This window comes from Lissotriton helveticus, chromosome 4_1, assembly GCF_964261635.1.
Source record: "Lissotriton helveticus chromosome 4_1, aLisHel1.1, whole genome shotgun sequence".
In the NCBI taxonomy this organism is placed as follows: domain Eukaryota; kingdom Metazoa; phylum Chordata; class Amphibia; order Caudata; family Salamandridae; genus Lissotriton; species Lissotriton helveticus.
The window spans coordinates 1,406,915,106-1,406,941,399 of NC_136063.1; the positions used below are offsets into that span (position 1 = coordinate 1,406,915,106).

The 26,294-nt window shown below is 42.5% G+C and overlaps 2 protein-coding genes across 4 annotated transcripts in view; one reads left to right on the forward strand and one right to left on the reverse strand.

Annotated features, from left to right (window-relative positions):
* The window catches only part of C4_1H5orf22 (chromosome 4_1 C5orf22 homolog), a 571,451-nt gene extending 570,792 nt beyond the window's left edge, over positions 1-659 (reverse strand). The window contains exon 1 of one of the 2 annotated variants that reach the window (XM_078687957.1): positions 310-659. The gene's annotated coding sequence lies outside the window, so the exon portion shown is untranslated. The remainder of the gene's footprint in view (positions 1-309) is intronic. The other variant, XM_078687958.1, reaches the window with a different exon arrangement.
* Positions 660-1,289: 630 nt separating this feature from the next.
* DROSHA (drosha ribonuclease III) overlaps positions 1,290-26,294 on the forward strand; it is a 669,472-nt gene continuing 644,467 nt past the window's right edge. The window contains exons 1-3 of one of the 2 annotated variants that reach the window (XM_078687959.1): positions 1,290-1,446; positions 4,411-5,418; positions 12,454-12,534. In XM_078687959.1, the coding sequence (XP_078544085.1) occupies positions 4,412-5,418; positions 12,454-12,534 (1,088 nt within the window). In that variant the 5' untranslated portion in view covers positions 1,290-1,446; position 4,411. Of the gene's footprint in view, positions 1,447-4,407; positions 5,419-12,453; positions 12,535-26,294 lie in introns of both variants that reach the window. The other variant, XM_078687960.1, reaches the window with a different exon arrangement.

Below are 26,294 nucleotides of genomic sequence, written 5' to 3' on the forward strand. Positions count from 1 at the left end.
TTGGCAGTATGTACGACAAGAAGTCCTCCTGACTTAAAATGATAATAGAATTGAGTTTAAGCCAGGGCGTACATTAGTTCGGCTCCGCCCAGAGAAAACGAGTGACAGCAGATGAGGAGCTGTTTAAATTTAAATTAAACTCAAATGTGTGTACTGACGATGAATGTGCACCCAATTAGGCGCAGTGCTACTAGCAGAAACTGAAAAGTGTATTGGAAGTAAAGCATACACATAACAAATGCAAGTGGCAAATTAGTCCTCGTTTCGCCATGACATCATGCACGTATGGTATCAGGAGTTATTTCTTACCAGTAAGTAAATTAGTCCGGGAGAAGAGAGCCGCTGATTTAGACGAAGGACTACGTGTTCTTCCGTCGATGAAGTAGAAGAGGGACAATCGTGGTCGACAATCGTGATATAGAATTGCTTGTCCTTGGCAATAAAAAGGCTGCCATCTTGAAGTTGCCATGTCTCCCCTGGAGTTTTGCATTGAGAAGTTTAATACATTGAAGGAGGGAAACAAAATGTATAATTGACAGTTAGGAGTAATGTCAGAGACTGCGCGTGTTACGAAAGGATTTTACAAATGGAAGAGGTCGAACTTGCCAATGCAGTTTAAGGGTTTAGTTGTGTTCTCTTCAGCTGCCATTTTAGGTCAGGCAGTGAACGGCTCGATAAGCGCTATATTTCCATTAAAATGGCAGTTACCCTTTGCGCGTGCGCATTGTGCTGTTGAGATATATATATATATATAAACAAATATATATATATATGTCTTTGGTGTGGACGCAGATAACTACCTTTCGGAAATTGTACCAGTCTTTTACATACAAGGGGAAATAGGAAACCCATTGATGCGTGATATTGAATGTACTTTCTTTAAAAGGTACACGAAGCCGAGACATCCTTAAGTAATGTCTTCGTTGCGATCAGTTTGAAGACGTTTCGCATAATTATCCATAAGGAAGAATATGCACCGAATGTGCTAAATTGTACGCTACTTCGTCTAATGCGGTTTTTAATTCGCTGCCTTTTTTTGTGCAAGCGCTACCCGGGGCGGCCATTTCAAGGTCAGGCTTCATGGGTCCACATTGCACAAAGGGGATAGGATTTAAGCTTTTATTTGTAAAGTAACGAAAGAAGTCTCTTTGCCCTGCAAACTGTTTCGGTGTGTTCACAGAGGGCTGCGGTTTCCTCGGTTTTGAGTGGCGTTGCATTCATCCAACCACTGGAGGTTCCTCTTTTAGACCCAGATCCTTGCCAAAGGGCGGTGCTTCCGGCTTGTCGATCCGGATGCAGTTGTGTGTCTCTCCGACGGCTCCCGCTTGGCTCGCTTTTGTGGTCGGGGCTGCTGGAGTAGGGTCGTTGAAAGGCCCGCGGAGCCTCCTTTCGGTTCAGGCTTTGCCAGTCCTTCCCTGCCCTTGTTGGGGCCGGCTGTGACGGCAGGTGAGCGTGTGCGAAGAGGCTGGATGTGTTGTGGGGCTCGGTGGTCTCGAGGCCTTGGTTGAACAGTATCGCGCGCTTGCACAATGTTAGAACTAGGGAGTTTGGTGACTAATGGGGGAGGGGCGACTTCCTAGTCGCCCTCCATCCACACCTGGCTCGATCGATTTCATTCATTCTCAATGAGGATTCATAGCGGTACCAGGCAGAACAAACCCTACCCACCATAACTGCAGTAAGGGTTTAGGTGTAGTGAAACATGTCGACTCTCTCGTTCCTTTTTTCTTTGTACTGCTACTTGTAGCTTTTGTTACCTATAAAAATTGTCGCGCAGTCCTTGACATACCTTAAGAAAAACCCAGGTTTGGTCGAGATGAACCAACTTCGCATATCTGACAGGTGGAAATGACGTTTGCGGTCTGAAAGAAGGAGCTTGTACTGTCTACCTGTTGCAAGCCCATCAAAGAGATTAGTTTGCTGAAGAAGTTTACATACTCAGTTTATAGATGTAGGCTGTGGCGTATTGCACATAGTTTAGCTTCAGGGCAGAAAACTTTGAGCAAATCAATTTTGCACACACCTCTGTTTGCATGTTACAGTGGACAAAAGCGATTTTCCTTTTGCATACAATCGGATGGACCAAAATCAAAATTCTACCGCTTTTCTAAAGTATGTATAATTAGAAAGTTCGATGCAAAACGTTAGGCACCCCCACAATCAGGTCTCTCATTGCAGACGTTTAAGCATTAAACCTACCCCTTAATGCATGCACTTGTTCTGCTTACCAGAGTTTCATTTATAGTGATTAAGTACAAATCATGTACCTCATCTCACAAAACTTTTTCAGAAGGCAATTTCAATTTTCTCAATTTCTTGGCAAAGTGCTGACATATCCAGATCGGGAAGGGGCAATAGAATGCAGTATCACCTTCCGGATCTCATCACAAACGGTCTTCGTTCACGAACAAAGTGCCTGCACGCAAATTAGTGCATCCAATATCATTTTATTTAATCCCAGCAGCAATACCAGGCCGTTTCTCACGAAAGAGAATCATTATTTTCTTTGGCAATTCATCAAGAAAGTTCTTAATAAATGTAGAGTAGTTACTTGTCCCATCATAGGTTACAATGCCAAATTGTTAGACTTAGGGATGGGTTTATATATAGGATCTGAATAAAGTAAATACCTTAATTAGGCTACTCAATTATTTGCATGCTGGCTTTCGTGAAACAATTTAACTATAGGCAGCAATCAATTGAGCTTTGATAGAAACATGCACACGTTTTTGTTGTAAATTACACTAAGGAATGCCGGCCAGTGTTGGGTCAATTTGACACTGATAGTCAGAATTTTAGTTTTTGGTTTCGCAGTCCCCCATAAGAATAAGTTAATTGTCCATTTTATATGTTGTGCATCTTTTAAAGAAATTAGCCTTCCAAGCAATGTTTTAGTTTTTATGTGTAAGGCAGAAGCAACGTGCCCAAACGTTTTTCCATAGAATGTAATGTATGGCAAATAAAAAAGAGCACCTCTTGTGCAAATTCTGCTGTGTGTCATCCTGTCTTATAAGTCTTTAGCATTTCTGGCTTAAATATGGAAACAAAGTCTTCAGGTAGCAGTTTCACTTCTGACAGTAGTGAGGATTAGGCAGTGAGCCATATGTCTTGCAGGTGTTTCTGAGATGCAATTCAGTCATATGTGATAAAATGACAAGCTGAAGCCTCCGGGGATGCTGACATGCTATCTGACAAAATTGACGCTTTGTCTGGTGGGTCTCTGAGCGACATTAGCTACAGACCGGATAGCCGGGTACATTGCAAAATATATATCTGGCAACAGTAGGTTTGTTGGCGTACTTGTAGCAAATGTTTATTTGCTCATGAAAAGTTGACTATCGCAAATGTTTATTTGCTTATGTGTAAATCTGCTGAGTAAATACAAAATTCTAAAACACTTTTTTTCCTTCACGCTCCTTGCTACTTACCTTTTAAGAATGGGGTTCTGTCCATTTCTAAAAAGCTTTCCTCTGTAGTTGCAAGTAAATTAAATAACTTTTCCAGGGTAGGAAGGGGGTGAATTCCCATAAAAATGCACGTTTGTGAGTGTGTAAGCTCTCAAGGCAATCCAGGCCTGAAACTACCACCACATGCCTGCGTTCAGCCCCTTTGAGTAGCTTTGCTCACAGAGCAATGTTTTTATATTTCGACAATGTACTAATAAGTGCAAAACCAACTCTTGCACTTCTATATTAGACATGTACACCTAAATGGCTTGGACTCTGACATTTCAGATTTTTTATAGTTAAAAAACGTTGCCATTGGTACAGTGCTAAGTACGTGCTCACAATTATGGCAATCACAGGAAGCAAGGCACACTGAGCTGAAGTGATTTACCATAAGACTTACACAGTGCTGTCAAGTGGAGAAGTTGGACTGCGAGCGATCTCGTTGATCCTCGGTTGGCAGCTTTGTCCTCATTTGCAAGCTAGCTACTGGCCCACAAGTATAATCTGGATTTATTTACAATAACTGTGTAAATTCTTAAAAGTAAAATTGCCAGTGCCTTTGCTTGTAATTCAGAAAGAACAATTGCACCTCATTCTATTCTTCTAAATTCCCAAAGCAACAATCATTCTGGGTAACTAGCACGAATTCAAAGTAGTAAAGCCATCATACAGATATATTTGAGAAATATATTGTAAGACAACTGTTCCTACTGCATTTTATAATCCCACTGCTAGTACCTGCATGCGACCATTTACATTTCAGCATGCAATATGTGGTTCTGTCTTTAATTGGACTTGTTCACAATTGGCCACTCCAGGTGGTATAAATTGCTTATTGGTGTATATAAAAAAAGCGCTTTCATTTTGGTGTGTTCATTCCCATAATCAGAATTGCCTTAATGTAGATATGTGAATTACTTTCCTTCCTATCTTTTTTTTTTTTTATCTTCTCAACAAGTAGAATGTCCTACCATGGTGGGCAAAGATTTCCCCGTGGCCATGGAGGGCCTGGAATAAGAGAAGCAGCACAGACCTACCGACCACAGAACTTGAGACCACTGCCTCCTCAGCAGCCCTCAACCACCCATTACAACTATGGCCAACCGACTGTTGCTCCCGCAGCCTTCACTGCTCCTCCAAACATTACAGTCATGGCTCCGCGGCCAGAGTTTATAACCTATCCACCACCTGTGCCCCAGGCACAACCTCCTAACGTCCCCTACATTGCTCCCCGTCCTGAGTATATTCCCTTTCCACCACCAGTGCCACCAGTACCACAGAATACTCTTGTCCAACTTCCTCCAAGACCACCATTTCCAAATCCTCAAGTCCGGCCGACATTTCCTCAGCCTCCAGGCTTTCCCCAAGGCCCACCGTCTGTGCCACCTCCAAATAACATTCCTGTACCAGGTGCTCCAGCAGGGCAGTCTCCCTACCCTTATATGATGCCCCCTTCTATGCCGCTGCCGCCGCCACCCATAATACCTCAACAGGTTAACTATCAACCAGTTTATGCTGCAAGCTATGCACAGCAAACTTTTCCCCCGCCACCACCACCACCTCCAAATTTTAATAATTTCCAGCATAGCTCCAATTCATATCCGAGTAGCAACAATTATTATCATGCAAGTCAGTACCAAACAGATAAGTTTCAAAATGAACGAAGGTCTCCAGAAAGGACCAAGCACTATGACGATCATCGTCACAGAGAATATAGTCATGTTGAAAAGCACAGGTCTGAAAGGGATGGGGATCGAGGCGACCGGGGAAGGAGCCCTGACAGGCGTAAGCAGGAAAGCAGTAGCCGGCACAGATCAGAGTATGACCGAGGAAGGACCCCGCCACCACGGGCAAGGACTCCACCACCACGCGGAAGGACTCCACCTCCAAGAGGAAGATCACCTTCTCATGGAAGAACACCCTCTCACGGAAGAACACCCCCTCGCCACAGAAGTAGTGAACGCAGCAGGTAAATCATTTCCCAGGCACATTACGTAACTGTGATGTGGTGCAGGTATGAAAGTGGTATATGCTTTATAAAATTATATTTTTGTGCACTTATTTTGTCACCTAGAAAAAATAGTCAATTTTTGAACAAACGTTTGAACATTTCACAAACACAATTCACATTTTGGTGTTAAACACACACATATTTATTATTATTTATTTATTTAGAAGTTTTCTATAGCGCTAACAAGACCCGAAGGTAGCAGAGCGCTTTACAGTAAAAGGAATGAAAAGGTGAACAACAAGACATGTAACGAGTAAAGGCGATCAACGAAAGACAGTTTGGGAGGAGGAAAAAGTTCGTACAGTAGGACTTCTAGGTAAAAGGATACAGAGATACCACATAGTTCTGAGGATGCTTGTTGATCCTAGTTAACCACGACCTAGGGAACGGATAAGGAACAAGGATTTGAGTTGGCTCTTGAATTCCGCATAGGACGGTATGATTCTGATGTGCGGGGGGATAGTTCCATATTTTGGGGGCATTTCCTGTGAAGGAGCAGTCTGCAGTTCTCTTCTTTCTGGTTTTTGGTAGGATGAGCAGCAGGGAGTTAGAGCTTCTCAAATTTCTAGCTTGGTCTGCTTGTTTGCCAAGTATTCTGGTTTTCCGGTATGGAGGGCCTTGTGGGTTAGGCAGGCTGTTCTGAAGGTACTACGCATTTCCACTGGTAGCCATTCGATTTCTTTGAGTGCTGGGGAGATGTGGTCAGATTTTTTGCATCCTGTGATCATTCTCGCTGCGGCATGCAGTGTTGTTTTTAATGGGGCCAGGTGCGATTTGGGAATGCCTGTTAGGATTGAGTTCCCGTAGTCCAGTCTAGATAGGACTAGAGATTGCGTGGCTACTTTAAGGTCCTTGTTGGGAATGAAAGGTTTGATTTTGTTCAGAAGTCTGAGGTTAAAGAATGCACTTTTTGCCGAGTTCTTTTTTTTTTTTTTTTTTTTTAATTTTATTGAAATTAACAGAAATTCAAAAAACAAGAAATTTTCACAAGGCAAAAAATCATACATACAGCACTGCAATATAGGTCCACGTGGGCAGAGCTCAAAACAAATCAACATGTGACATCGATGAAGAGAGGAATAGGGGCAGGCGAGGGGACAAACAGAAAGTGAATCGGAGTTAACAAACGAGCGTCAGGTTAGGGGGACAAAGAAACTTCGGTAGACAAATCACGTGGGGGAGTACAGATATTACCCCGATATGCATTCCATTGGGACCAGATACAACCCCAATGCTTGGGGCGGCCCCGGGATAGGTATACAGTCTTCTCTCGAAACATGCACCAATCCATGTTCTCCTTCCACGCGGACAAGGTAGGCGGTCTGTGTGAACCCCAAAGCTGGGCAATGTCCCGTTTGGCGACCATGTTACCAAGGGCCGCCCACCTAATTTGAGCAGAAGTGTAGTCGTTAGGCTCCCAAACATTAAGCAGACAACGCCTGGCTTCGGGCAGCAGGGACACACCCGTAACATTCCTCATGACATCATGCACTCCGGTCCAGAATCGCACCATCTCCGGGCTTTGCCGAGTTCTTAATGTGGTTTGTCAGGGTTAGTTTGGGGTTTAAGGTGAAACCCAGAGATTTAACGGAGTCAGCTAGCGTGAGAGTACTTTTAAAAGCATCGATCGACTTCAGCCACTCGATGATTTGAGGGTTGTCTTCTTTGTTTGGGATGAGAAGAGTTTCGGTCTTGTCGGGATTGAGTTTCAGGTGATTCTTCGTCAGCCAATCTTGAACATCATTTAGGACATCATTAAGTCTGTGGATGTCATTAAGAGAAGAGGTTTCCAGGTAGATCTGCGTAGAGGTGGAAGTGGATGTTGGCATTCCTGAGTAGTTTGGCGAGCGGTTCCATATAGATGTTGAAGAGCTGAGGAGAAAGTACTGATCCTTGGGGGACACCCTTGTTGACTTGCCGAGTTTAGGAGGTGAAGTTCTTCATTTTTATTATTTGCGAACGGTTATGTAGAAAGGAGGAAAACCACTCGAGAACTACTTCGCCAAGGCCAGCTCTTACTTGCAGAGTTTTGATGAGGAGCTTATGGTCCACCGCGTCGAAAGCAGCAGATAGATCAAGGAGTATGAGGAGGCAGCACTTGTCTGCGTCAAGAGAAGCGTGAATGTCGTCTATGATGTTCAGCATCGCGGTTTCTGTGCTGCGGCCTTGTCTGAAGCCGGATTGGAGGGGGTCCAGGAGATTGATATTGTCCAGATGATGCGTCAATTGCAGGAGTACGCAGCGTTCCAGTGTTTTTGCGAGCAGAGGGAGGTTAGATATCGGTCTGAAATTGTTCAAGTCAGTAGAGTCAAGACCGGGTTTTTTCAGCAGAGTGGTGACTTGTCCCATTTTTAAACAGTCGGGGACCACTCGGCTTTGTAGGGAGCTGTTTATGATTTTGCCCCAGATGGGTGCTAAGGTGAGCTTCATTTTTTTGATTAGTGAGGGAGGAATGGGGTCTGAGATGTGTGCTGATGGTTTGGAGGTCGAGATCAACGAGATTATCTCAGTTTCCTGCACGGGGCGAAAGCTTAGCCAAAGGAGGGGAGAGGAGCCAGATGGAAGGGCTTGTGGGATAGCCGCGTTGCTCTTCTGGAGGTGTAAGTTGTTGATGTCTAGAGATAATTCGATTTTTAAGACCTTGTCGTTGAAGAAGCTGGCGAAGTTATCGCATAGTTCTTTGGACGCCTGCAGGGGTGTGGGCAGAGGCTTGGATGTTTGATGTCTGATTATGTTGTAGAGCTCCTTGGGTCTGTTTATTGTAATTGTAACTTTTTAAGTTTGTATAATTCATCCATTCCTTAACTTTGATGGTTATAACAATTAAAATCATTATCCAACTAACATTTATCCATATGCTCAATTCGAAAGTTAATTAATCTAATGTTTGACTGACATTTCTGAAGTTCAATTAATACAATTAAAGTGCATATCCTATGTCAAAGTGCATTCAAAAGTGAACGTAATGTATTTAAGTACTGTAACACTATGCCAGCCTCTTCTGTGTATACACGGTTCGTTAATGCAGGGTTACCAATTGCACAATCAATATTCGACTTCATGGTGCCCACTTGACTGTAACTCTATCATTGTGGGTGCATAGTATCTTGTTGACCAAGTGGGTAAGTTTAAGAAGGTTGTACAGTTATTATACTTGAGACTCCTATTATTGTGTTTTTTCCTGCTATCACCATCAATGTTAAGCTCGATTAGGCCACTGTGGTCATAGTTAGCAATCCAGTGTATCAGTATGTATTTCAATGGTTCGATCCAATCTTTAATCATTGTATACAAATCCTAACAATAAATATACAGGTTCTGTAATTATAATGTCCATTTATTAAGTATATTCACTGTGGCCACAGCTCTCAAATCCAGAGCATCTATATCTACTCAAGTAACTCAACATGAACTTCAATAATAAAGAATAATAGTGTAGTTCATTTAATTACATCTTTGTTGGTATTAAGTGCTATGCACAGAAACCAAAGGTTATCGGTAATTTACACATTCTAGGCAGGAACTAACACGATTTTCCACAAATGTCCAGCTTGAGAGGATATTATGGTAATGTCCAGTTCTATAGTTGGAAACACCAGTCGGTTCCTCATCATGCAGGTACTAATTATTGAGATCCAAATATACCTGCTTTCTAGCTGTCTCAGTAATTTTTCACGATATCCTCCCCGGTCATGCTGTTTAATCCTGTCAGCATAAAAAATATCACTAAAGACCAGGATCTTGATTATGCATGGTTATAAAATGCCTGGCTACTAGATATTTACTTTCTGCCTTTCTAATACCCTTGTGTTCCAACACTCTAACTTACCGGAAAGAAGGTACTCCCTGCATACATTAACTCACATGGACATTTAAAAACATTCATAATAGTTAGAAGTGCATGTCAAATTATAATAAATGTCTTCTGCCTATGGGTAGAGGATATGAATCTCAATTCATGCTGGTTTTACAGGTCATGCATTTTGCACATCTGAAGAAAACTTGTGTTCTATGTATCTCTAAAATGACTAGCTTGAAGTGTCTTCTTCAAAGAGTGTGTTTCGCTATTAGTAATAGTGGGATGTTGGTTCAAGCCGCTTATAATATGCCAATGTTTTTAAATGATCCATAATGTCATTTCCCGCCTTCCAATATGTACATATTATCTTTGGTTACTGACTTTCAGTTCTCTTCTTTTTGCTAAATAAGCATTGTTCTCTGGTTAGTAATTCTTTTTATTTATTGGTTCCCTTAAAACCTTTTTGTGATACTCATTCTTTTAAACTCCTCTCCATAGTGCAATTTAATATTTTGTATATAGTAGATGTTCTGCAGCTACGGTTGGCTCCGAGGAGATCACCTTAAGGAATGCACCATTTAAACTTCATAGGCCAAGTACTGGCGTGTAAAATGGTATTTCCCACACGCTTTCATGCTGCTAGGTATGGTCAGCTTCTGCCTAATACACTAACAAAATTATCCCATGCCTGGCTTTTAATTTCTTAGCGAACACTGGTTCATCATTTAAATCTCACCCTGCTGGCAATGAAAAATATATATTTTTTTCTTTGTTAGACCCTCAACCACTCTAGTAGTGGCATACTTCATCTTCTGATCTCATCCTGGTCCCTAAAAATCAGGATGGGTTCAACAATGTTTCAGGGAGAACTTTAAATGTTATTAGGCCAAGGCTTTCACCAGGATACGCAAACAGCCCCGGAGTTTATTCCAGATTAGATACTACATGCAACACTTCCATGCATGCATTGTGAGATAATACTTGCCTAAACTTGCTGCAGTGAGTCTTGATACCTGTATTGGAAGAGAACGTACAACACAAACAGTTGTAAAAAGGTTAATGTAAAAGAACATACATTTAATTGTGGTGAAGTTCATCCAAGAATACATATCATTTATGCCAACTCCACACATCTCAAAAGTACAGGCATACATGCGCTAGAATTGGGGTAGTGGTGTCTCTGTAGTCGCACACTGCATATGCAAGTAGTCAAAAGGAGGAGGTGCCGATGATCCTGTTTAATTACAGGAACCAGAGAGTAAACCACAATAGTTATGAAAGTATGGGCCGATATCAAGTATTCGAGAAGTAAGGGCATAAGACCCCCAGAGTAGTCACTTAATTAATCAATAGTAATATTCCCATGGTTAACCTACTTCCAGTCCCACACTCCAACCAGCTCCTCGTCCAACTGATGAGTCATGAGCAGTATTTGTAAATTCTGCTGTTTTTTTGTTTAGGCTCCATGCACAGAGACCTAATGACGTTATAGCTGCATGCGCTGATAAGAGCACATGGGGTTTGTAGTTATTAAATAATTGTGTCTCGATTAGCTGATGTGGGGGAGTCCACCCTCATCGCCTGGCATTCTATAATGACTTGCATGGTTAAAAGAACAAAAAAGAAAAATGAAAAAGCTTTGTCCTCGCTGGGTCTATGTGGACTCATATTTTGATGTTTACAACTAATTGAGACTCAGTAAATATATATATGTTTGCATGGTGTCATCTGGTTGTACTCTTTTCATTAAAAAGAACCTTTGTGAAGATAGTCAAAGGTTTAATAGTTCTGTTGGTAATGAGTAATGTTCTCAAAACGGGTATAGTGGGTGAGGGTCTAACAAAGAATACATCTTTTCTTTGCCAGTTGCCAGTAGGGTGAAATTTAGATAACAAACTAGCGTTCTATAAGAAATTTAGAGCCAGGCATGGGATCCTTTTGTTAGTGTATTAGTTGAACTAGAAATAGTGTATTATCCCCCCTTCCGGTATATCAAAGTTCTCTCTACCCTTTACCGACTAGGGTCTGCTGATACCATGACTCCAATTGTGTTGATATATACAACTTCTGCCTAAACTATAACTTTTTTTCATGGTGGGAGGAACAGGTGGTATGGGTAGAATTAGAGGGTGGATCCACCGCATTTTATTGTGTATTAATTATATTGCCAACCGTTTTATCATATGGGATGGGGTCATAAGGGAGGAAAAAGCTTGCAAATTAATAACTTAAATTTGAGCTTCACTTCGAAGATTAGTGACACCAAAGTAGAATTTCTTGACATAAAGGACAGTGTGTGATGGGACTGGCTACCTCGCTGTTCTACGAAGGAACAGTGGGAAATAGTGTACAAAATTACTCAGTCGGCTATATTAAAAGCTTTTCCTTCATTCTTAAACCATGCAGAACTGCATTGGGGTAACGCTGTGCTCTATGGAGTAGGTCGTACAGGAGTGATGTTCTGGTTATAAATGATATTTGACTGACGCTTACCGAAGCCGTTCTTCATTGTTCCGCCTAGGAGCGTGCAGACGGGGCTTGTATTAAAAAAAAAACAAAACAAAAAAAAAAGTGTTTTTAAATTTATTTTGGGTGGTTTGTATTGCTCTTGTGCAGGACAACTACACCTCTATTAAAGCTCTTTGGCTTTCGTTCTCAATGGGATCTGGACTGAGGACCAAAGGACAGAGCCACAATGTATATATTACCATCACAGGCATGTGCACTTTCTATGCCACCTAACAAAGCGTCCAGCATCCCCAGCTGGACCCATACAAGTGCTGCAGCAGTAGTTGCAGTAGAGAGCTGGTGAATGGGAGAAATACTGTATAGATAAGACCTCATCAACTCGGAAGAAAGCACTTCTGTACTGATACATGCACAGGAATTGAGGCAGTATTACTCCTCAGTAATTTTGTGTAGTAATTTCACATTTAAGGCTATGCCTCTATTTAGTTATAATTTAAAATGTAAAGAAGTTGTTTAACCTGATGTAAATCCTCTTGTAGGACTGTTTCGATATTTGTTTTGTTATAATGGAGTAAAGAAAAAGGTTTATCTTTCGGAATTTGTGATTTTAGCTGGTGTCAGTACATTGTGTATTTTAATAGACTGCATTACATCTTTATTAACTCCGTTTTACTCAATAAACATACTGCTGTTCACAACTACTTGTTTATCTTAAAACCTTGAAGGGAGAGGCATCGACACCGCGAGAGCCGAAGATCGCCGTTTGCAGAAAGATCTTACAGAAAAGAGTACAAGCGAACAAAAAGGTAAGATGCGTGTTTGTAACACTGTGTCCAGCTTGTTTGGGCTTGTGATTGCCACAGGTTTCACAAGTTAAGTATTTTAATTTCTTTAGAGCTCCCAAGTTGCGCCTTGACAGGAGTGATTTAGCTCTTTGGGGACGTTTTTCCTACCAGTATTTTGCGAGTTAGATAAAAGGAAGAGATAATTGTGCACTTGCTGTGTCGAAACATTAGTGTTGGCGGAAAGTTACATGTGTGCTCGGTCTTTCCCATTTTCCCCCTTCTTCCCTAGGAGATTCTTTTTGGCCTCTCTTCCACTGTGTGTGCTCCATTAATGCTCGAGGCTTTCGTTTGTCAGCGGAACTTGTACACGAAGTCTGGGGTGCTTTGGGCTTTAAATTAGTATAGTTAGAGGAAAGGCATTTCCTCTCCACTTCCACTCCAAAGAGTGATACATTTACTCTGTCCTTCATTGTCCTTTTGCTGTGTCCCAATGTACACTGGCATCCATGGTCCCCTACAGTGGATGGTGTCAGCAGACGTCCTAAAATAGAAGCATGTACCCCACAATCTCATGGGTCTGCCTTAATTGAACCTTTTTAAATATTCAACTTTGCATCTATTTTTGTGCTCTTTCTATTTTGGATTTCTGTTGGAGTTGCTTTCCAAGTTAACAATTCATCTTGTTTAAAATCATTTAAAACACTGGCCCTACTTAAGCTTCCTGAAGAGGCTTTTTTTAATCCCCGTTGTGGTTTAAAATACACTTTATGCTAAAACCTATTCAAAGATGGCTGGCTTAGGTGTTTTGTCATTGGTGGCCATCTTCGATGGTTTTTGCAGTGCTTACCAAACGTATACCAAGGCTTAGTCAGCTGGTCTGAGGCTGCATATTCATGTCATGACCTAGTGGTTTTGCAAGTACTTGTTAATAATTTGCCTGCTACCAACTGACATGTCGTGACCAATCAGAAGTGTTTTGTGTGTACTGTTTGTCTGTATTGGCATTTCTAGAGGGAAAACCTATCTTTGTGGAGTAGAAAGATGGTTACTGGGCTGGAAGTTGCTAGAATGCCCCGTACCGAACATCGGTGATGTGGCGCTTGGAGATTGTTGTTTGACTTGTTTTTTAACGTAAGGAATATTGGGCTAAGTGTCTTCTTTGTAAGGAACTTGTTTCATAACCTTGGTGCCTAGATTGAGAATCGGTCTCCTGCTTTTTTGTAGTGCTTATTAAAGGTTCAGTATAAGCAAAAACAATATGATCAGAAGGGTTGGTGGTTTGGAAACCACTTCACAGATGTTGGCAAGGTTTTTTTCCTATACTTCACAAAAATTACTGAGAGGCCCACATAAAAACATTTTACAACGTTATGATGGAATAAATACAGCTTCACTATATTTTGAGAAACACCTATAATGCTTTATTCCATGAAAAATGCGGGGCATGCTAGCCCATCTCCTTTCACTGCATTTGGTGTTCTAAGTCTGACAGTGCAACGATCAGCCAGATATGTTTACAAGCGTTATTCAGGTCCATCCCCTTCATCCAATGACTTTTTTTTTTTTTTTTTACCAGCCCGTTTCATCTTGACTCACTTTATGCAGTTTGATGTTTCTGTACTTTCCTACAATGGATTCCTTGCAATGCATGTGCGACAATTTTTATCAATTACGCTGTTAGCTCTTCAGTGCTCTTATTTATGCCTTCATCTTTTCTTCCTGCATATTTGCTTCTCTTTGCGCCCCCTGCCTTGGTGGTAAGGCACTTTGTTTCTCTGTTCTACATACCCCCCTCTCTCTAGAGGGCTGCTCGTTCTTATTTCGTTGCTCCTTACCCCTACCCCCCTGTGTGTTGGTTCCCCTTTATGCTTCCTTCAGAGAGGACAGAACTGTATTGGGAAATGGAACTTGGGCGTTTCATTTCACAAAAGCTGTGTTCTCCTTGTGTTCCTACTTGATACTATTACATTCTCCAATGGATGGGAAATAACACAAGGTTTTAATTTTAAGAAATTAATGTTTAGAATTTCAGAGGGGTATGTTTATGTGACTAAAAGCAGAATGACAGTTGATAAGGGACTCTCCCTTCTACAGTCATTTTGCCACTACCGGCAGTTTCCATAGCAGTAAAGTTTTTCCATATATTCTTCAAGTCTGTGACCATTGTATGTGGGTTGAAGGCCTTTGGTTGTGGTTAGGACTATAAAATCCACAGCTACTTTTTATTATAGCAACGGACTCGCATGGTACAGCGATTGGTGGGCTGTCCTGAATTGATCGAGGACACTGAGCTATTGATTCTGCCTTCTGCCCCTTTAGCCCTTCGATGTTATTTGCTGTTTATTCTCCGATTCCATTGAATTTAGGCCAGGGCTTGGATTACTCATCTGGGAAATGTAATTGGATAAAGTTTATATGTTCTTTTTTTAGCACTTGCTGCACTTGCTATCCGCTTTGTCAAGGATGGATCATTCCATAGGCTTTCTTTATTTTTTTTTAGCTTATTTCCAGTTGCATATATTGTTTATTTTATGCAGTGTCTTCTCGAAAGCAAATGGGTAAAATGATTATACTAAAATCCCTGCATACCACTGTTGAGTCATATCTCATAAACACATCCTCACAAATATACACCCAACAAAAATGTTTTTTTTGCTTTGTGACAATTGAGGTTTGTCCATGACTGTGTCTGAAGAACCTCAGTTGAAATGTTATACTAAAATACACTTAGTAACTTAAAGTGAAAGTTTCTAATCTCTTGCTTTGAATTGAGTAGCAGGAGTGGACAAAGTGACAACCCATTTGAAATTAGAATTATTCATTATACTGAACTCTTTGTAAAATTACTTGAGCTCTCATTGCTTTAGCACTGGTGCGAGAAGAATCCTTTAAAATATTGGAGTGTGCTCTAGTGGAAGTGTGACAATACTTTTGTGGTCAATTTTTTTCATAGCCAAAAGTAAATAGTGACATTGTATGACGGAAAGTAAGTTCCCGATTTCGAACATATACACAATTAGGCTTGATTTCTGGTCCATTGTAGATGTATTTAAATAACTTGAACATTTATATTTGACTATTTATGAAGCTCCTGGTCTCTGGAGAGCAGAATAAACTTTAAAGCTTTCTTACCTTTATTACAGTCCTGTTTTTGTTTCGATGTTAAGTGAATGTATCTTGTCAAGTAAACCATCCTTACAGTTGATGTTTTAGATTTTGAAACGAAAGCAGGAGAAATAAGACTCACCAACCAACTTTAACCCCCAAATATTTTTGAGTTTTCAATAACCAGCAAGGAAAAAAAGACCAGTGGATGAAAAAACATTATTTTTGTGATCTGTAATGTTCTGTACACATCGCAGTCCCAAATTCACATTCACAGTGAAAGCATAAAGAAGAAAGCGCATACAACAGAGCAGTAGTATAACAGAAATGTGTTTTATACTGGCTTTCACCTACTTAGAGCGGGAATGTAGATGTGCCTGTCCCAAAGTGGGAATCCAGGATCAATGGGTTCAAGGTCTGAGGTGAATAAAGGAACCGAGAGAGCAACGTCTCCCAGCCCATCTAGCGGCCTCTCCATGTAGAGCCATTGCCCAGCGAGAGAACTTACCTAGTCAGAGTTCGGGATTGGCAGAAGTTTCCATCGCATCATGACTGCTTTTTGACTAGGTATGGGCGACATCCAAGAAGCGTGCTGTGTTTTTGTATTTGCTGGGCCTATTGTAAATACTCAGGCCCCTACTTCACAGGATGAAATGGCTTGCTTTTCCTGTGACTTGCACTAGCTATGACAGAACTCTGCTCCTGTATTTCTGCAGTTCATGCCAGCCAACAAATGCTGGAGTAACGGAAGGCAGAGTAGCCGTCAATATAATCCTCTTTTCATTTTTAGGGTCGAGCTTGAGAAAGCATGTGCTAGCTCCTGCGTCCTGCTTGGGAGACACTATTGTATACAAAAAGGGTTTGGAGCCTGCCCATTGCTTACAATTTGTTGGCTTCATGTCAACTCTTCTTTACCAGTCTCCTTAATTGCCCAGTGCAGGCGAAACTTCATTTTCTATTGATTCAGAAAAGGGGGTGGTGATGAACAGAGTGTCTGAATTAAGCAGACCACTCTTACCCAGTCCAAAGATCAGGGCTTGATCCATCACCGTTATTTATCTCACTGCCCCATCCCAGCACAGAACCTGGCTATATGCAAATTAGTCTGTCCCTGGCCCAGTGCATCATGGGAACAGGGCAGACCAAACTACCAAGCCAATTCTTCACCCGAAAGGAGACAAGCATTCGGGGACCGGTTTCTGGCATTACAGCCGTCGTTGGCCCGGCTTGCTTGAATCCTGATGGAGCAGTGGGCAAGGGACTCATGTCTGAGTATACCCTGCCACACCTATAGTGGCCAAAAACTATTCAGAAAAGGGGGTGGTGATGAACAGAGTGTCTGAATTAAGCAGACCACTCTTACCCAGTCCAAAGATCAGGGCTTGATCCATCACCGTTATTTAGCTCACTGCCCCATCCCAGCTCAGAACCTGGCTATATGCAAATTAGTCTGTCCCTGGCCCAGTGCATCATGGGAACAGGGCAGACCAAACTACCAAGCCAATTCTTCACCAGAAAGGAGACAACCATCATGCACTGGGACAGGAACAGACTAATTTGCATGTAGCCAGGTTCTGAGCTGGGATGGTGCAGTGAGCTAAAAAACGGTGATGGATCAAGCCCTGATCTTTGGACTGGGTAAGAGTGGTCTGCTTAATTCAGGCACTCTGTTCATCACCACCCCCTTTTCTGATTCATTTTCTAATGAGCAGGGAACAAATTAAACAAGCATTGAAAATGCAATAGAAGAGTTTGACATTTTTCGTTTTGCATATGGATGAGTGGCGTTGCGTGGATGAGTGGCGTTGCGTGGATGAGTGGCGTTGTGTGGGTGAGTGGCGTTGCGTGGGTGAGTGGCGTTGCGTGGGTGAGTGGCGTTGCGTGGGTGAGTGGCGTTGCGTGGATGAGCGGCGTTGCGTGGATGAGCGGCGTTGCGTGGCTGAGCGGCGTTGCGTGGCTGAGCGGCGTTGCGTGGCTGAGTGGCGTTGCGTGGGTGAGTGGCGTTGCGTGGGTGAGTGGCGTTGCGTGAGTGGCGTTGCGTGGGTGAGTGGCGTTGCGTGTGTGTGTGGCGTTGCGTGTGTGTGTGGCGTTGCGTGTGTGTGTGGCGTTGCGTGTGTGTGTGGCGTTGCGTGTGTGTGTGGCGTTGCGTGTGTGAGTGGCGTTGCGTGGGTGAGTGGCGTTGCGTGGGTGAGTGGCGTTGCATGGGTGAGTGGCGTTGCATGGGTGAGTGGCGTTGCGTGTGTGAGTGGCGTTGCGTGTGTGAGTGGCGTTGCGTGTGTGAGTGGCGTTGCGTGTGTGAGTGGCGTTGCGTGTGTGAGTGGCGTTGCGTGTGTGAGTGGCGTTGCGTGTGTGAGTGGCGTTGCGTGTGTGAGTGGCGTTGCGTGTGTGTGTGGCGTTGCGTGTGTGTGTGTGGCGTTGCGTGTGTGTGTGGCGTTGCGTGGGTGAGTGGCGTTGCGTGGGTGAGGCGTTGCGTGGGTGAGTGGCGTTGCGTGGGTGAGTGGCGTTGCGTGGGTGAGTGGCGTTGCGTGGGTGAGTGGCGTTGCGTGGGTGAGTGGCGTTGCGTGGGTGAGTGGCGTTGCGTGGGTGAGTGGCGTTGCGTGGTTGAGTGGCGTTGCGTGGTTGAGTGGCGTTGCATGTGTGAGTGGCGTTGCATGTGTGAGTGGCGTTGCATGTGTGAGTGGCGTTGCGTGTGTGAGTGGCGTTGCGTGTGTGTGTGGCGTTGCGTGTGTGTGTGGCGTTGCGTGTGTGAGTGGCGTTGCGTGTGTGAGTGGCGTTGCGTGTGTGAGTGGCGTTGCGTGTGTGAGTGGCGTTGCGTGTGTGAGTGGCGTTGCGTGGTTGAGTGGCGTTGCGTGGTTGAGTGGCGTTGCATGTGTGAGTGGCGTTGCATGTGTGAGTGGCGTTGCATGTGTGAGTGGCGTTGCGTGTGTGAGTGGCGTTGCGTGTGTGTGGGGCGTTGCGTGTGTGAGTGGCGTTGCGTGGCTGAGTGGCGTTGCGTGGCTGAGTGGCGTTGCGTGTGTGAGTGGCGTTGCGTGTGTGAGTGGCGTTGCGTGTGTGAGTGGCGTTGCGTGTGTGAGTGGCGTTGCGTGGCTGAGTGGCGTTGCGTGGTTGAGTGGCGTTGCGTGGTTGAGTGGCGTTGCGTGGTTGAGTGGCGTTGCGTGGTTGAGTGGCGTTGCGTGGTTGAGTGGCGTTGCATGTGTGAGTGGCGTTGCGTGTGTGTGTGGCGTTGCGTGTGTGTGTGGCGTTGCGTGTGTGGCGTTGCGTGTGTGAGTGGCGTTGCGTGTGTGAGTGGCGTTGCGTGTGTGAGTGGCGTTGCGTGTGTGAGTGGCGTTGCGTGTGTGAGTGGCGTTGCGTGGGTGAGTGGCGTTGCGTGGGTGAGTGGCGTTGCGTGGGTGAGTGGCGTTGCGTGGGTGAGTGAATGGTTAGCTGTTGCTTATGCGACGTATAGCACTTAATACTAAAGTAGGCAGACCTTCTTAGCCTTTGTGAGAATAATAGCAAAATAAAAATAAAAACCAGATCAAGTCAAGGACGCAAACGGCACCATGCTATTGTTTATTTACTCAGATGATATGCATAAAAATGTAACTTGTGAGCACGTTTCTCTAACTCTCCAATAATCCCATTACAACACTTTGTACAAATGAGATTGGGACTCATCCTTCCGAAGTCGAGAAAAATGTGCAACGCTGTGTTGAAGTTAATTTTTTTAATTAACAAAATGCAAATAATGTGGAGAGATTTCAAGTGATTCAGGAATGGGGGCCCTTGTAAAGAGAAAGTACGGCCGGCCTGGGCAGTGATAGGGGAGGAGGGAGGAGAAATGCGAGTCACGGCAGCAGCAGCCTTTGATGTGCCTGCCGGCCGGCCGTGAATAATTAGGGGGTGAGAAATGCGCTCGGAGGGCTGCCTTTGATGTGGTAATGCGAGGCAGGCAGGCAGGCAGGCGGCTGGTGGCATTGTGCACGCGCTTTTTAGGGCTTGCGCAAGCGCAATGACCTAAAAAGCACATGCACTTGAAGGAATCGCCAGTGGAATCGCCAGTGGATAAACACTGGATAAGCCCCTATAGAGCTTCGCCAGCTATGCGCTGAAGCGCATCAGCAGGCGAGCCCTAAAAGGACTCTAGTTAATCCGTGCCCGTCCGCTGCTCCCAAGGTGATCGAGGTACTATTTATTCCTGCCTCCTACTCCCCCCTGCCTGCTACTCTCTCAATAGCGCTTGCACTTTTTTCTAGTTTCACGTGTTTCTTCTTCCCATATCTCCACCATTCTTGCTTACCCATGTCCCCAACCTGTCCCTTCTTGGCCATCCTGCCCTCCCCCTTGCACCCAAAGAAAGCGTTATGACGAAGTGCCAGTGTTGTTTATCATCGCAGTTACATTGTCTCGAGCCTCTTTTGTTAAGGCGGAAAGTTATTCTACCAGCTGGGTCTAATTAGCCCTTCTCTTTGTGTTCTTCTACTCCTATGTCTGTAAACAATCCTATTTGTTTTACCTCATTCATGCCTACACGACTTCTTATAAAAGTTGTCAATTGCCAATTCAGTGATTTGATTTTCTTCACAACCCTCTGACCTCCTCTCGCAACCCGGGGGTTTGGAAATTGCAGTGTTAACTTTCCCAATCCCAGCCGAGCGGCTTTCTTTCCAGCGCTCATGCTCAGTGTTTGGTAGGGACTTGTGTTGCATTTGCTTACAATTAGCTACACATTAGACTCCCTACCAAGCGAGTTGTTTTGCTGCCTAATGATATAATAAAGTAGAAAGTGAATTATTTAATTTGTCATTTCGCATACAACATCCACTGACAAAAACATAAACTAAATAAAATACAAAAATTACACCAAACAAATCTTAAAATTCCTTTAAAGCAGTAAAAATAAATAGATCGTATCTGCCCATTCCATCATACTCTGTCAAGCACCAAATTTTTGAGAGTCGATCCAATAACAACCATTCCTGAACATCAATAAAGTGCTATTGTGTAGTGTACAAAACTGTAAACGACTGTTAAAAGAATAAATGTTAAGGGATCACTTTTGATGCTTTACTTCGAATGACCCAGAGTATAAAAATGTGGCTACTGCAAAGACATCCGTAGAGTTCGTTTTAGTCTTACAAACTCTTAATGCCACAAGATAATAGTAATATGATTGGATATCTAAACATGATGTAAGGAATTTCAGCTCAATTTGATCTAACATTTCTGATTGACCATCCTGAAATGCGTTAAATGTAAACTTCCCAAACAACTCGTAGATGGGAGAAATGTGGAATTTTTTTTTTCTTGTTTTTTACTAGTTCAATGCAAATTATCACATGATTTATATTTCAGATCAAAGTTACTATAAATGGGATTTTGGAAAATGTTCCTCACTCAAGTTAGTTTGTTCTAATGTCCTCTGGTTTTCCTGAACTCAGAATAAAAGATCAGATTCGTTTTCCTTTTCATCTTGTGGAATTTAGTGGGTAGTTGTTGGAAGTGTAATAATTCTAAAGACTAGAAAGCTAAACTCCATTTGATGAATGAGTTTTAGTACTCAAATTAAGGCAGATGGCAAAAATAATTGACATGTTTCTAGTAAAATGTTTTTAAGTTGGCACTCCTGTGTTTAGTGCACAGTTGCAATCTACCAACACCCTGTCTCCGAACCTGTAACATTTGTCTGTTTCAGCCTCCTGTTCATATTGCATAGTGACAGTACAATTTTGTTTCATCCTGGACTTTGCTACTAAATTCACTGGTGCACAGCTGGACGCCTTGATCATACATACTTCACTATGTTTATATCAGACAAACGATCCGAGGAATTTAAGAAGTGGACCAAAGACATTTCAGAAAGTAGTCTTTTACAGTACTGCAGCTGGTTGAGGGTTGAAGAGTTCATCAGGGTCTTAGAGTGAAATGTGTGATAGGAACAGATATTCCAGACACTGAACCTGGGGACATCAGGATTGTACAGACAAGTTATGAATGAGTAAAACATTTACTGTCCATCTAAATTCCAAGCATGTGCCAATGTTGGTAGGGAAATATATGGACTTATTCTCAACGTGGCTGAGAATTAAGCTCTGCTTAGCTGTTGAACACGAAATGAGTGTTAGTCCACTTTGTTTGCCTGCAGTAAAATGGTGTAATGCAACAAGATAAAGTTTTGTTTTGTTTTAAGCAAAGATGATGAACAAAAGCTTAATAAGATGATGGTGGTGCCTAGCTAGGGTGAAGTGGAGGGTTCTAGATATCAAACCTTTGAAAATGGGGTATATTTAAGCACCCTTTGCTTTCATCGGGTACCTGCAACCAGAGGTGCACTGTAAACCAACATGCAATGCCAATTATTCTTAAACCAGACATGCTGACCGAGAATGTATTCATATTTAGAAAAATGGGATTGATGGATGGGTAGTTCTGGTGTGAAGTGGTTATGAAGTTAAACTTGAGGGCAGTTTCAGTAATCTCACTTTACCAAAGTCCATTTAATAAAGTTGATTGAGAGTAAGAGTTTCCATCAGTTAACTAGCATTTCTAGAGTATTTGGATGAGGTGGCAGGAGGTGGTAGTGTAGGGAGTATTCAAATATGTATTAGGTGTTTGGCTGCATGTGGTCTTGAGCCCTGCTTGTTATATGGCACATTGCGGTTAGGCTGTCATTTAGGCGTGGGACCTTTCATATGTTTTATGCTGTAAACAGTGCATTTTGTATGAGTCACGACGTTCTGACTGATGATATTGAAACTGGAAGAGTCAAACAATTTACAATCTACATAAAGTACTCGCACTCTCCATTGAAACTAATTGGGTAGAGGAGAATGATGTTTTCTTTAACGGCCAAGCTTAATGTTATCATTTGCATTGATAAATCACAAAAAATGAGCTCTTGAGTTGCTGTAGAAGAAAAACTACTGCAGAAGTCTATATACATTTATTCAGAGGACGCTCAGCCTGATGGCACCATACGCGATTTCTCTCCTCTCCCTCTGAAATGCTACACAGCAGGCCAAGATAGATTTTTTAAAACTTTATTTTCATTTTGTTGATATGAGAAAGTTGCAACTGAATCTTGGTAAAAGTGTTGGTGGACTACCTTGACATGTTATATTTACATGTATGTGATAGTTTTATTGGTTTACCAAGTGACCCTAAGTGTATTGAAATGCATGTTTTTTTTAATTTGTTGGGTCCGGAAAGCCGCAACCTAGTCTCTTTGTTTGGGCTTGCTAGGTATCAAGCAGATATCTTGCCCAATCCTTACATCAGTGTTTAATGCAGTAATAGCTTTGTTAAACAATACATTTTAAAAGCTCCCTGATCAAGATGTGTCTATCAGCAGTTGCTTATTATAATTACTAACCTTATTTTCAATGTTTGAGTTTGCTTTCCAAACTACAGTGTTCTACACCAACACAGTGCACCATCATATAAATAAACCGATGGTAGGAAAACTATTGGCTCGGCTGTTGAGATAATTGAAACAGTCCTAAAAAATGTAATGGTTTAATACATTTCCAGGAATTAGCTGTTTTAACTTGGCAGAGATTACTTATGTTATGTTTCTGGAATTGCAAAATTAAATGGAATTAGAGCATTTTTTTGTTTGTTTAATCACCATTAAGGAGGACTGCTAGAATAATTCTCTTTTGTGTAGTGAAAATAGGTTCACCAATAAACCTCTCTTCCAGTTTCCTGGTCCTCCAAATATATTTTTGTTTTAATATATTTAAGGATTGATTAGACAAGATTTCACATCTTCACTCTAATCAGTTCATCTGATTGTTCCAATCAAAGAAATATTAAAATTCCTTCCCCTGGTCCCATGAAGCTTTAAAATGTGTCTATTCTTTGATTAAATGTTAAAGGAAAACTAAAAAGAGCAAGAAAAATTACATAGAGAAAGATCATTAAAAAATAGAAGCTTGCTCTATTTGAAGAAAAATCGAAATATTGCATTCATAGATTTGAAAATGCTACTCTTCAGGGTAGTGCAGCAGACCTCGACCCCCACAGGTCATGGAAGAGCCAGTGGGCTCTCAACTATTTTGCAATCAGTTAATACATTTTTATTCATTCTAAGATCGTAGACATCCATGAAGGGTTCGAACTAACCCTTAATTTGTCAATGCAGTTAGTTCCTACCAGACAGCCTCAACTGACACCTAAAGGGATGTCCGCGCAAATATTCCAAGAGACCAAAGTTTTATCTGTTTCCCAATAATCTCCCCTAAGATGGTGGAAGACTATCTTAATACAAATTCAGGGTTACCTCTGGTGGCCTGCCCACCAGCAGTTCTACACCTGGCGACCAGCACTGAAGCTCTTCCTCTTTCTAGTCTAATGAATAAAGTGATCATCTCTGGATCTTATCCCCTGAGTTAGAAGGAGGAAATTATCCGGCCTCTCCTAAAGAAATCGAATCTGGGTAGCATAAACTGCAAACATTATTGCCCGTTCTCTCTGCTTCCCTGTCCAGAAAAGATTCTTAAGTAGCACCTTAATATCAATCTGATGGAAATTGCAGAACAGCAGCACTAGCTGAATGACTCCCATTTTGGCTTTAGGAAACCTCATGGGACAGAACCTGTGCTGATTCCAGCCTCAGACTGCATCCGTCGATTAGTGCATCAAGGACAGGGTGCAGCTCTAATACTCTTGGATCTATCAGTGGCATTTGATGCCACCTTGTCTTTGTTGCTGTTAGATTGACTACAAGGCCTGGGTATCTCACCACAAGCCCTACTAGCCCTTCTGTCCTCGTTCCTTAGGAGTAGATCTCAAAAGATGAAGGTACAGCACTCTTATTCGAAGGTCTTTTCCCTTCCTTGTGGAGTACCGCAGGGCTCATCACGGAGCCCCACGTTCTTTAACGTTTGTGTGACCCGCCCTTAGCGGCAATAATTCAGGCATTTGGGATGAAGGTAGTCTTATGCTGATGACACTCAAATTATTGTGTTGATCCCCAAGAATACGTGCTCGTTAGCAGATAATGTTTCACGATGCATGTCAGCAGTGGCAGAATGGATAGCCCGTAGCTTTTTTTAAAACTTAACTGACTGAGGTGCTGATTTTTGGCGCAGGATTGCCCAACTGGAACAGTAGCTGCTGGCCAGAATCTCTAGGAACCTGCCTGATCCTGTGGAAGAAGGCTGAGAATGTTAGGGTTCCGGTAGACACCGAAATCAGCCTCAATGCCCAGGGGAATCGTACAGTAGCAACCTGCTTCTGGGTTATAAGGATGCTTAAGAAAATCTTTCCGCTTATTCAGCAATCCGCCTATAAGCAGGTCGCTCTTGCCCTGCTAATGTCCAGACTGGATTAGTGCAACTCACTATACCTGGACTCCAATAAGAATACGCAGCACAGACTCCAGGTGGTACGAAATGTGCTTGCCAGATTAATATTAGAAATCTCCATGCACCAGTCTGCTGCCATGGGACTGAGAGGCCTTACACTGGCTGCCGATTAGAAAGTGCATTTTGCTTAAATCTCTTTGCATTGTGCACAAGGCTCTTTATCTCCCATTTCCACTAAGAATAAAAACTATGTTTAGATGGTACACCCCAGGTAGAGACCAGTGATCAGCGCATCAGTACCAGATCATGGTGCCGAGAACTAAAAAAAAGAAATAGGGTGATAGAGCATTCTCAATTGTGTTGAGTATACTAGAATTTCCTTCCACAAAGCCTTGAGGCCATTCCTCGGTTGATGTCCTTCAGGTAGACACTCAAGACCTGGCTAGACCCTCTTTACACTATCTCTCTTCATCTATCGGTATATCAGTCTTCTCCGGACAGTAGTACAGCGCCTTGATGCCTTTGGGTAATTGTTTGCGCTCTACAAATTTTATATGAAATCAAAGGGATGCTCAGCATTGCATGAAAGGAGGCTTCGTCAGTCAGTCATTTTTAAGAGTGAATGTATTATGGTCCTTGGGTTTACCAGTTTATATAGAGCAACCGTTTGGGTAAAGAAAGTGTTTTGCAAGTTTAGTGAAAGCATTCCTAATAAAACCTGTATTAGCTTAGCTCTTGTAAAACCGGATTTAACACCTTGGTCAATTTTTTGCTGTGTTTTGATATCCAGTCCTTAAACGTTTGGTATAAAGCTTGAAAAATTGAGCTGGTTTGAAGGGTTAGTCCTTCAGTTTGTGCTATTGATGCATTGTCTTAAGTAGTTTATGTTCTGAACGCTCTGTAACTTGGACTGCTTTATGACTGTGTTCCCCATGCTTCTAGTGAAAGAAGGGAAAGGATGCTTGTGTTTCTGTAGAATTTCACCATTGCTTTGTGTTTTTACATACAGGGTTAAAACAGAACCTTGAAGCTGAAGTTTTGGGTGTCGCCTTCCGCAGAGCTTACAGTTCACAGATGTGATTCTTATTTGAGGGATCTGACAAAACCACAGCTGTGCAAGCGACGACATAACCTCCCATGCAGGGTGTGCTTACATTTTCTAAACCAATCATATTTCAATGTTCAAAAGATACTGTAATCCATTGCTAGTCACACATCAATAAAGAAATAAAGCCTTTATACAAATATCATCTGGTTTATAATTGTAGATACTTACCATTGAGAATGAGCCTTCATTGTGTTAATGAATTTTTGTGACCTCTTTGATCACCATATAGAATATACATTTATAAGTCTGTTGCACGTATTAATTTGTTTTAGATGTTTTGG